We start from the raw sequence: 12889 nt of genomic DNA, 5'->3' as shown, positions 1-12889 counted from the left end.
AGATTATTAACTTTTTTGCTCACTTTTTAGGGACAATCCATCAGAAAGATTAGGAAACTTGAAAAATGGTGTAAAAGATATCCAAAAGCACAAGTAAGTATATTTCATAACTATTGGTTACTTCATGTGGAAGAAATACCCTTCTCAAACACCCTTATTTTTTAAGAAAAAGAAATCAAAATATTTTTCTTACTTTAGATTATTTTGCACTGTTAGACGTTTTATCACATTCTGGTTTCTGTTCTGTTCTTTAACATGCAGCAAACAAGGTGATATGTGGAATGAAAGAGCATCCTCAGACACACAGTAGTATTCTGAACCCTTGCTTATCCAACTGGAAGCTTTGTTCTGCTGACTTCTTAGAATTCTGTGACAAACTTGTTCTCTTTTAAGTTTTACTCTACTAATATATTCACTATTAAGTTTACATAATGCATTATGTGTTAGCAGTCCCTTACAAGATGCTGCAGTTTCACTTATCTGAACAATTTAATTTATCTGAATGGCTTCAGTGGTTCTTTCCAAAGGGGTTTAGATAACCAAAAATGTACTGTATGTCCAAATGGCAGTCTGCCCCACAGTATTCAGAATCACCATTTACATTAATCCCTTTATATGTTATCACTACTTTCTAAGGTCTTCCTCTATTTATTTTACTGGGCCTATACCTACAGTATTCTAGCAGAGTTGACATTTCTGATTTCTCTGACTCTTGAATATAATAGAATACAACCTCTCACTGATATTTCACTTGCTCTGTTTGTTCCCAGGAAGTTGATCTTGAAAGCAGATTTAGTTTGTGCAAATTTCACTCTATTTAACATAATTCTGTTGTTATAAATTTCAGGTAAAATGAGTGTGGAAAGCTAAGCTATCATCAGAGGACTGATGGTGGATGGGTCATATTCAGCCTGGAGGGATGTGGGCAGTGGAGTCCCCCAGGGCTCGGTCCTTGGGCCCACACTGCTTCATCTCTTTATTAACAACTTGGATGAAGGGGTGAAAAGCACCCTGTTCAAATTTGCTGACGACACCAAGATCTGGGGTGAGGTGGGCACGCTAGAAGGGAGGGACAGGATATAGCTGGACCTGAACAGGTTACACGGGTGGGCAAATGAGAATAGAATGGGATTCAATAACTGACAAGTGCAGGGTACTGCACTTGGGAAGTAAGAACCAGCAGCATACGTATAGGCTGGGGAACTCCCTTCTCGAAAGCAGAAAGAGATCTTGGAATCATTATCGATTCCAAAATGAACATGCCAACGTGAGGACACGGTCAGTAAGGCCAACTGCACCTTGTCTTCACAAGCAGGGCCAAGGAGGTGAGCCTCCCCCTCTATACAACATTAGTCAGGCCACAGTTGGCAGGCATCCAGTTCTGGGCGCTGCACTTTAGGAGAGATGTGGCCAGCATCGAGAGGGTCCAGAGAAGGGCCATTCGTATGATCTGGGGACAGCAGGGCAGACCCTATGAGAAGAGGCTACAGGACCTGAACGTGTTCAGCCTCCACAAGAAAAGGCTGACCTGGTGGCCATCTATAAACTTACCAGGACCAGTGGGGAATGGGAGAGACCCTGTTCACCCGAGCACCTCCCGGAGTAACAAGGAATAATGGCCATAAGTTGTTTGAGAGTAGGTTCAGGGTAGACATTAGAAGACACAATTTCACAATCAGGGCGGCTAGGATCTAGAACCAACTTCCATGGGAAGTGGTGCTGGCTCCTACCTTGGGGGTCTTTAAGAGGAGGCTTGACAATTACCTAGCTGGGGTCATATGAGCCCAGTATTCTCTCCTGCAGGGGGTCGGACTTGATGATCTACTTAGGTCCCTTCTGACCCTAACAACTATGAATCTATGACTAAATCTTGCTTTTGCATTATGCTATGGAAAAATACAATGGTTCCTTCACCAAGTTTTCCTTGTTCCAGTAGTGTAACAACCTTCTAGTGGCCCATACAAGTAATTTGTTGTCCCCTTCTACAAGCAGCAGCTCAGCTGTGCTCTCTGGAATTTTTCGAGGTGGGAGCTAAAGCTCCCTCTGTACCAGATTTCTGAATAATCATCTTCTAAAAATGCCCTGTCTTAAATTTGAGTAAATAGATATATATGAATCTCTTATATAGTTTGTATCCTTGTAAGTGCATCTTTATGCAATGTTTTGTTTGTTTGTTTGTTTTTTGTAAATTCAATGCCTGAAAATTTGAGTGACTTAAATTTAATGGCATCTTATATTCAAAGGAATATAGGATTCCTCTTGTGAGAGGGAGACCAGGCAGAAGGTGAAAAGAAGCTGTCCTATAGTAAAGAGGTGTTATTATCAATTTCTGTTAATTTTATTTTCTGGCTCATCTGTGCTATTAGCAGTTTGGAAAATAATCATTGAGTTCCATTTTTGGGTCACATGTAATTTTCCTCACACTTTAAAATGCTTCTACATTGCTACATTTGAGTCTGCATTGAAAAAGTGTTCAGAAATTTGACAGAAAAAATAATTCATGTGCATTAGACAATGTGAAGAATGCATCCTCAGGTGTGGACACTTGGTCAGCACTTTGCCTTCTAGTGTTACATTTTAGCTTTTTATCTATTTGATTTGTTCTCATATTTACCTCTTTATAGATGGTTCGAGGGCTTTAACTGGGAAGGGTTAAGAAAAGGAACACTGACACCTCCTATAATACCAAGTGTAAGTATAGTTCTTAATTCTAAGCTTTCCAGTCAGTATATATTTTTGTCCTCAGTTGTGTGGAGTTCTAGTACAGCTGCACTATACTAAAGAAGGCAGTGGTATGCAGAGAAATTTGTCTGAAGATACTTGCCAAAGATCATTAAAACTAGGTCACTTGAGATGATTTTTTTATTAAGTTCAAATGTATTTTGTCTCATGACTGTTTCCTTGTCAGGAGGCCCTGTGATGAAATGCTCTTTCCAGCAGTTAAAGTGGAGGGAAGTCTGTCACTACTCACTAGTCAGTGCTTCTTTCTTTCTACATGACTTGTTTCTTGATCTTTCCACATTTTCTCTCTATTTTCAGTCCCTGTCTCTATGATCACTTTGTTCTTGCTTTTACCTTGTTGTTTTCTTTCTTTTGAAGGCGTGGGGAGCAAGGGCTGTCAGTACATACCCCTGTTTTTCCTTTGTGCTAACTTTCCCTCTCAGCCCTGTTTCCCTTTTCTTATCACCTTCTGTGCCTTTTTCCTTTTTTCTGCCCTCACAACTTCTATGAAGAGCTTTTATATTATAGTCCATTACAACTAAGTGGAAGTGGATTCTGAATGGAAGAGGTTACTGTTCTTAGTCAATTCCTTTTTTCAGCAAAGCTCTTCATTTAATGCTCTTCTGTGAGCTCTTTATCAAATGAGCAAAGGGCGAACTGCAAAGAGCAACTGAACTTAACTGGTTAGGATTGCTTTGGTCCATTCTGTTGAATTGGTGCCCCTTCATTTTACTCCCTTTCCCTCCTTCTTCTGCTGCAAGATCAGTATTAGAATGCCATTAACAATTATGTTTAATTGCTCTTTGCTGTTCATTTCAATTATGGAGTCAAGCAACACAGGTAAATCGCCTGGCTCGGAAAATGGTGATTCACTAAACCAGGCTGGCCCTATTTTGTCTTCGCCTTTTTCAGAACTGTGATACATAGAACTGTTGAGGAGGAGGCACTGAGTTACACATATTCTCTATAATAGGGGTTGGCAACATTTTTGGGCAGAGTGCCAAGCACACCCACAACCTCAACTTGTAAGTTGTTGGCGTGCTAAGGGCAGATGGTGGGGGAGACACAAAATGCCAGGTCCTTGTTGTGGCAGCACAGCCCCAGACCCTTCCCTGAGGCACGTGTGCCAAACAAAATGTCTTCACATGCCATGTTCTGGCATGCATGCTGGGGGTTGTCTAGTAGGCCTGTACAAGGTGGCTAGTATTTGCTTTGTATTTGGATTTGTCTGATTTGGGGGGTAGTGATTCGATTTGGTGATTTGAATCACTGTCCCAAATTGATTTGGCCGAATCTGATTCAGAGATTCAGCTGCTGCTGAATCAGCCAAATCTTTGAATTGGACAGGCCCCATCCCCCTGCCCACTCTCCCAGCCCTGTCAATGGCTGCCCCACCTGACTCCAGGTCCTGGATCTTTGAAAAGAAAAAAACAACCCCCCCCCCCACACACACACTCGACAGCTTCTGCCAGGCAGGGGACGATCCCTGCTGCACCCTGCTGCTCTGAGCTGTGTGGGGGGGGCTCTGCCACGAGCCCCCTGGCCCCCCCCCCAAGTCTCCCAGCCCCCATGGCTGCCCCACCTGGCCCCAGCTCCCAGTTCTTTTTTTAAAAAAAAGGCCCACACTCACCAGGTGCTGCAACAGCCTTGGGGCTTCTGGGGGCTTGTGACAGAGCCCTCCACACATTGCAGGGCAGCGGAGATGGCCCCCCCTGCCAGGCAGCCACTGGTGAGTGAGGGCTTTTTTTTTTTAAGAGCCAGGAGCTGGGCTAGGCAGAGCAGCCATGGTGGGGCTGGGACAGCGGGAAGGGGTTGCAGGGTGCTCAGGGGGGTTGGGGGAGCAGGCAAGGGATGGGACCTGGCAGGGGTCCCCTGATGGGCCCTTCCCCGCTTCTCCAGTCCTCTCTTCCCTGCCCCCTACTTACCAGCATGGAGTCTGGGTCCAGCTCCCTGCAGCAGGGAGTAGGGACTGCCCGAATCTCCAAAGCTCTCCAAATCTTTTCCAAATCAATTCGGAGAGCTTCTAATCTATTCAGAGCTTTTTACTCGTCTTGATTCAATTCGGATTCAGAAATTCAGCCGCCAAATCAGGCTGAATCTCCTCCGAATCAAATCAGCACCTGAAGCTTCGCGCTGCCCTATTGTCTACCCCAACTCTACAAGATGGAGAAGCAGTGGTCAGTCAGTGGCTGAAATCAAGTTCCTGCCAAAAAGTTACCTAAAGTAGGAGACACTAAGTGTTTAAAATGTAATATATATAAATCAGATTTCTTTACCTCCGTTACAGACAATTGGCGTACATTTTAAAAATAGATTTAATAAATATTTTACCTCTGGTCATCATAGTTCTGTTTGTACACTGTAAACAAACTAGTCAGTTTTACTCCAGTTTATTATCAATTTCTGTTAATTTTATTTTCTGGCTCATCTGTGCTATTAGCAGGATGCTATAATGTTTAAATGAAAAACATGCAAATAAGTATGTTTTTAAAAAAATGTTTCTGTTGTTTTTTTAACTTGATAGAAATATTTCTATGGCTGTTTTGTAAATATTTTTTCCACAAATGTATAATTCGTGACAAATTCAACTTCACAGTGCCCCATGAAGCACTGTAAACTATAAGGACAGTGTGTGATCATCCCTTAAAGCATGCAGTCACCTACTAATGGTGGTTGAATTATAAACCAGTGCAATATATAATCTTTACTTAAACTGTTGTGTGTCTTTAGGCATCACAATTTCCTCTGGGAAATATTAATTGAACATGCAAACAAAGAGCAAAATAAAAATTGGGGTTAAATTCTGGGTTTCAGTTGAGCAGACATCTTTGCATCATCCAATAAAAGTGGCCCTCCTCCAAAGTTAGACTATGGCAATGCACTTTTCAGGGCCTACAACATCATGGAAGATATAGAAGATAGTCTCTTTGATAAGCAGAAGTTTGCATTGGCTACCTCATATTTTTCCAAGTAAAATTCAGGGTGTTGTTTTGGAACCTGCCTAATTGAGACACCTCCCCTCTCCTCACCATGTTGTTTCAAATGCATCCACAGCTGAGGTGCTTGAACCAGTGCTCCTTTACTATAAAAGAACGGAAACTGCCACTGAGGTCTTCTCTAATAGGTCTTAAGTTTTGTGATTTGTCTTGTCCATAAACTGAAGATGACAAGGTGTGTTTTAAATTCCACCTTTCTCTCTCAGGCTTTTGGTAAGAGGGGAGCATAATAATTATGGTATTTATGAGTTTAATGGAGTATTCTGTAAGTATGGTTTGATCTTTTGAGTATTTTGGGGTGCTACAGGGGTATAGTGTGATCTTATGTGTTTAGTTATTTTTTTGGTTTGAGCAAGTTGCTGGTCTGTTTTTGTATTTCTCATTCGCTTATATGTATATGTTAATTATGTCAAACGCACCTACAGTCCTGTATAACCAATTTAATTTTGGTTGTAAAACTAAATAATCAATAAAAAGCTTAGCAGTTGTACCCTTTAGATTACAGTACCATAAATGGACAAATGTGTTTAGGTTGTCTTCCTCTGAAAAGCTTTATTAAATGATCTGGTCAAAACCCAGAATATCATGAAAATAACATTTTGAAATTTAGTTTGGTTCTGGTTCAGAAAAAATACATTTTCTTCAAAATTTCTTTGAAGCCAAAGCACTATTTCAGTCCAAAGCTGCTAGGGCTCACAGGGCGTCACTCCAAGCCAGACCCCACCATATTGGGCCAGCAGCCCCAGAGCTTCTGAATTTCCGGATCAGATGGCCATCAGATCTGTCTACTCAGAAACAGGACAACCTCTGGAGCCAATTGGCCCAGCAGTCTAGAAACCCTAGTGCCCTCCCATGCCAGGTCAGTCTGTGTGACAGAGCTCCTGGAGCTATAGGACTTGGAAACCCATCCCAGGACTCATGGCCGCTGGCTCTGTAGGCTCCACTTTTCAAAGAAGATTGCTCAGAAGCTCTAGAATGGTGGGACTTCCCTCAAGCTTGCAAGCCCCTGAGTTCTCAGCCAGGACAGTCCGCATATCAAGACCACCTTAAAATTATGCCCAAAGAAGGCCCTCAAATCCCCAGCCGTCCACCAGAAAACTAGGTGGTCTTCTGTTACAGTTCTGCTTGTGATTCAGTGCGAGTTGGTTAAATTCAAGACATTTCCAGCATATTCATATTCCTGACCAGCTCCATTACCTACTTAGCTCTGATGAATTTTACTACAGGCAGATTTTTAGATTAATATTTGTTACAAGGTCAAAAAAAGTTGTGTTAAAAATCCTAAAGCAAAACGATCCTTAATGTCAAAAAGAAAGTGATGTCAACAACATAACTCTGTTCATTTAACAGGTTGCATCTCCAACAGACACAAGCAATTTTGACAGTTTCCCTGAGGACAATGATGAACCACCACCTGATGACAACTCAGGATGGGACATAGATTTTTAATGTATTTCTCTTACCTGCTTCTGCCTTGCTGAAGACAGCTTCCTGAGACATAGCTGCCAGCAAAACTGAAGGAATTGGGGAGGATCAGTGCTCGGGGTCACCATGATGCCTTGATTGATGCTGCTACAGTAACTACAGTGGCATTAGGACTTATTGCTTAGATGACAATAGTGCTCTTCACACATTTTATGTTTGAACTTAAAATAGAAGTTGACATGGTGGTCCTGAAGCAAAGCCTTTTCACTAGTACAGAAATATGTTTTATATCACTGCAATGATCTTGCTATGCTCTAATTATAATTTGAAAGATAACTAGTGTAAGGTACACTTAATTCTAGCTGCAAGGTACTGGCTTTATCAGTAGGATCAAATGATAATGTATGAGGTACTATAGATATCTATGGTACAGTATCTGGGGTATTCCCACACTTCAAAGTGAATATATAGGGTCTTTTACTACAGGCCAGTGTATATACAAAGGAGGACCACAAACCTACTGGTCAAATGGTTCATGTCAAAACAGTGCTAAAAGTTGTCCTTTTTTCAAGCAGTATTCATGACAAGACTGAATGTTTTACCTTTCCTTTTTCTTTTGGACAGATTTTTTAAACTGATCTAACAAAAGCACAACTGCTATAGGTTCTGTCAAGGCTGGTCTGGGTCGGTTCTCATGTGTGACTGAGAACATGATGTAACTAATGTTATTTTTTTCTTTTGGTAAAAATGCATAATTGCATGAAAAAAAATCATAAAATTATTAATTTTACATGTAAGAAGTAAAATGTGCTTAAATAATGGTCCTAGGAATAAAATGATGGCAGCCAACTGGTCTTATTAATTATGTACAAGACAGTAAAAATTAACTTAAAATAACTTACTTTGTTGGAACCCAAAGGGAAAAATACAAGTCCTGTAATATACTTTATAGGTGCTATGTACATCTTTCATCTGTGAATATAAATGTTCAACCATCAATAACCATTTCAGAAATATGTAGCAAGAGACATCGCTTTCAGTGATGATCTTAGAACAGAGAACCCTTTAAATCTCCACTTCGGCATCTCCTCCATATTTATTCTGCAGTATTTGAGAATCATAATATTCTTATTTTTTCTTTAAGAAATGATGATACCAGGTCCAGCTTGCAGGTAACTTATCTGTATTCTTATTACTACATCTCAAAAATGTAACTAAATTAGTGGTCTCCATCTTGACAGCATTATCACAGTGAGTCTAATAGGCTTGGATACAGCATGAAATTCTAATGTCATTCTAGTGTAAATTGGGAGAAACTCCATGGATATCAGTGGAGTTACTAAGTGAAAACTAAATATGAGACCAATATAGATCCACTGCGTGAGACTTACTGGTATGTGAACTTGCAATCTGCAGATGCCTCCATCATTATACTGAGACATTAAAATGGCAAGAGTTAGATCACTTCAAACTATTATAATAAAGAGATGGGAAACAGATATTTTGGCCTAAATTCTTCTCTCACTTCCACTGTGTTTATAACAATATAATTCCATTGACTTCAGTAGAGTCACTCATGATTAAATTGGTGTAAGTGAGATGAGAATCAGATCCTATTTGCCTGCTAATCATGTGTGTTAAACCAAATGCCAATGTATTCCTTCATACCTATAAGAAGCAATTGTGTTACAATACTTGTAATATATTTTAGCAGGATCTCATTATGTTTGTGCCTCATATTTCTTTACACTATGTTATGAATCATGATGTCAAAAGTTGTGACTCAATTTATAATTTGACATCATGTTACTACAGTAGAAACCATTAAAAGCTAAATCTTTGCCAAACTGTCACATAGGTAAAATGGATATTTATTGCTTTAAATACAAAGGAAGGTAGTGATATTGCCAAAAGGCACTGTAGTAACTCTTGGCAAATGTTATTTTTTAAATGGTGGTCACTGTATGTGTCTGAATGCATAGAGAATTTAAATACAGGCATGATTTTTGGAAACATAGGAATTGAGGGTCAGAACTTGCTCCACTGAAATCAATGGAAGATTTGTCATTGATTTCAAAAGGAATGGGCCTGTAATGAAGATAAGTTTTAGGCTTTTTTTTAAGTAATTCAGATTTTTGTCTTTACCTGTAAATGCAGGAGAAGCAAATAAGTCATTCCACTAATCATAAATCCCCTATTACTACTACATTGTTCCAGATTTTCATATTCATAATGACTTATATAAGTTTAATAGAGCATTTAAAGATATTGTCAAATAAGCAGAATAAATATATCAACAACATGTCAACAGTTTGCCAGCAAACTAGAGCGCCTCACTTACTGTATGTCCCTTTAACTTCAGTCTGTTTCACTGATTTTTCTTTTTACAGTTATAGAGAAGGATGAGGCAACATCATCAGCACAATGTAACTTCAGGTTATTTCTGCTATTCATTAATCATGTGTGGCATTGCATTGATATTTGTACACCTTGAAGCAATCATAGAAAAATAATTACTACATATACCAGGAACTACTTGTATACAAGTATAACATATACTTAATTTTAAACATTTAACTTAAGGATTTAAATACTGTCTGACACCAGACATTAGATACTAGGGCTAAAACAATCACATAGTCATCTTAGTAAAGAAAAAAAAAGTTAATTTCTGCATTAGAGCTGACTTTTTTTTCATTACTACCTATTTTCTGACATTGAATGAAGTGACTATGTTGGACTATGAAACTTGTTTAATTTGTTAACTGACTTTCTTGTTATACGCAAGCAGGTGAACAGGAAGTTGCTCTCTGTCTCTATTATAACTATTTGTTTTGATTAGTACTTGAGATTCAAGCATCAGTTCTGAAAAACTGAAGAATTCCCAAGAAAAAAAGAGTTTCACAATATTTTTTGGGTGAACTGAAAACATTACATGGAAGAGTGTTACAAAATTAGCTTGTTGGTTTTTTTGTTTTTTCTTATTCGTTTTGTCCTTGTGCCACGAACAATAATACCTGAATCATGTGGCATGCACTGTATTAATACAATTTTTTTTTTATGATAGGAAACACCTTAAATGCTCGTTATCTTTACCAAGTGTATTTTAAATAATTTAAGTTGCATAAGTATATTAATAAACCATTCATTTATAAATAATATATTTGATTTACATATATATTTACCTATTTTGATTGCATCTGTTTCCATTTACTGTTTCTTATTCTTTGTCTACTATTTAATATATTGGAAGATGGTGTATTTACATAAGAAGAAATCAGCTACCATATTTAAAACAAGTGTGTTAGGATTGGTTTCATAAGATACAGGTGATCTGTAGCTTATTACAGTGCTACATTATCCATAGTAAACTCTTATTTAACAATAGGACCACAGCAAATATTTATGTAAATAGATATTTTCGTGTTGATATTTTGTGGTACACATATAACTTTTTATTTAGAGTTCCATGGCATTATTTACTTCATTTTCTTATTTGTAATGTAATGTTTTTAGATCAAGTAGACTTGAATTTATGTCATAATTGTCAGTATTATTGGATTTTTATGCAACTGTACTGTTATTCATCTGTCCCATAGTTTAGAACATGACCTAACTTTTTGGCATTGTTGCAAGTGCCTTAAATCCATGGCATCCTATAAAAATACAAATTTGGTGTTATGCTGCATGACAAAGACAAACACACCTCAAAATGTTGTCCTTTCTTAGCTTGCTGCGTTTTACAGTTCTTTCTGCTAACAATTTATAAGCCTTTATTATATAATATTGATGAATTACAGAAATGATGAAGTTGTTCTCTTATTTCTGTTAAATGTACCAGAGCTGTGTATCTGTTAATGAGATACAGCGTCATTTCTGTGAAATGTATAAATGTATGTGCAGGTCAAATTAATATATGACATACTATCAGTCTGTATACAGGTATTCCTGTTTTGCTAAGCTGTGCAGATTTAAAGTATAGTGCAGTAAAGTTCTAACATATCATATTTTATAAACTCATTACAAGTATTCCACACAGAGAAATGATTGGCGATTAACTGTAATTTACACCAAACAAAACTGCATCTTACCATGAAACCAATGACTATGAAAAGGAGTATCTTGTTGCACCACTCAACAAAACAGGATCAGTGCTTTCTATAAGTCCTTGTATATGCAAATTGTTTCTGAGGCAAGCTCTTTTAACACACCTGGAAACCTAAACATTGAAAGTGTGTTATTAGTTCTCTTCTGTAACTGTCCACTACAAACAGATATAGTACTGAGACTCTGACAATTTCTCAAATGTTTCAGGCTTTCCTAGCAAAGGGAAATTTCATTCAGAGTTGCCTACCATACTGATTCCAATGTATGCTGTTTTTACACTGGTCATTTCTTTTGTATCTGTATGGTTATATTTCTGTAGTTTTCTTTTTACAATGGATTCTACATGAAAGAGGGTTTTTTGTTTGTCAAAATATGTCCATCATCAAATGGTCGTTGACCAGTTGCACTCTTTTGATGTAGATTTAAGAATTTTTTTTCATAACTGCTTTTGTTTTGCTCTGTATTTTCCCTGCAGCTGTAATTGCCGAGTGCCTGTTGTATACTTTATAGAGTTGAAATAAAAATAATTACTTTTGAACACTGTTTTGAGGTATTATTCAATGTCCAATTAGTAATTTCAGAGAACTGTACATCAGATGGAAACCTAATCGTATTTTATTATTCTATTTTATTAAGATACACCATGACACACTTGTTGGAAAATACTTCTGGACTGAGTGCTCTTAAAGCACTTGATATAGATAAATTGTCATCTAAAATATATATGGAGTAGCCATACTAAAAGATGAGATATCTGGTAACGTGGTAACTGAAAATTGGTGTTTAATTTGATAAATATGCTAAATGATATCTGCATTTATGGTACTACCTATTACTGTGTATAATTAGTCATCAGCTGTAAAAATAATCTATCTGGATTTTACTATTTGTTTTTCTGTTTATATAGATACATACCTTATGTACATACTGGAATGTAATACATTTTCCAGAGAAATAATTGAATCCAAAAGATGGTGTCTAATGGTAAACCGTATATATGCTAAGAAAACAAAACAAAAATGGTGATGATAAAACAGAAAATAATACTCTATATTTTACTATCCCTCAAGGTACATATCTAAGGACAGTAACTGTTGAACCATAGATAGTAGGAAAGAAAAGTGAGCATTGCCTTAAACTTGCCCCACCACAGATTTGTAATAAAAAGCATAGACGGATGCAACCTGAGTTCTGTAGTGCATAAAATGTGAAGAGCTACTTACTGCCTAATCTCATGTCAGTAGTAAGTATAGATCTTGCAGAATGATGGTATGAGGGCATGTTGGTATACAACAAGATGAATGAGTACAATAGCAGTTTTTCATAAACATGCTTAAGTATTTCCCTTTGCAAATCATTTAAACATCTGTGTATAATCCCACTGAAATCCAAGTAAAGCACATACTTAAATGATATTCTGTAGAAGAAAAGCGAATATTGGTGAGGTGAAATAAAGATTAAGTAAGACAATTGTTCTCCTTTGCCCTCCTGTGCCCCTCCAAAAGATACAGCTTGGAAACAGTCATGTTTGGGGACTTACTGGAAAGTATAATGACTGATGTTTGGGCTTCAGTTTATAAACTGAACCCAACCCTTTCATTAGGTCTGTTAATTTAAATATCTTTGAAAACTCTATAAAA

The 12889-nt window shown here is 37.7% G+C and overlaps 1 protein-coding gene across 3 annotated transcripts in view; it reads left to right on the top strand.

Annotated features, from left to right (window-relative positions):
• The window catches only part of PRKG1 (protein kinase cGMP-dependent 1), a 1124099-nt gene extending 1112312 nt beyond the window's left edge, over positions 1 to 11787 (top strand). For all 3 annotated transcript variants that reach the window (XM_019484295.2, XM_019484294.2, XM_059729934.1), the window contains exons 16-18: positions 31 to 93; positions 2625 to 2691; positions 7068 to 11787. In XM_019484295.2, coding sequence (XP_019339840.1) covers positions 31 to 93; positions 2625 to 2691; positions 7068 to 7166 — 229 coding nt within the window. In that variant the 3' untranslated portion in view covers positions 7167 to 11787. The remainder of the gene's footprint in view (positions 1 to 30; positions 94 to 2624; positions 2692 to 7067) is intronic.
• The last annotated feature ends 1102 nt before the right edge of the window (positions 11788 to 12889 follow it).

This window comes from Alligator mississippiensis, chromosome 6 (assembly GCF_030867095.1).
Source record: "Alligator mississippiensis isolate rAllMis1 chromosome 6, rAllMis1, whole genome shotgun sequence".
Lineage (NCBI taxonomy): Eukaryota > Metazoa > Chordata > Crocodylia > Alligatoridae > Alligator > Alligator mississippiensis.
Note: the sequence above shows the minus strand (reverse complement) of the source record. Positions and strands in the feature narration are given on the sequence as shown.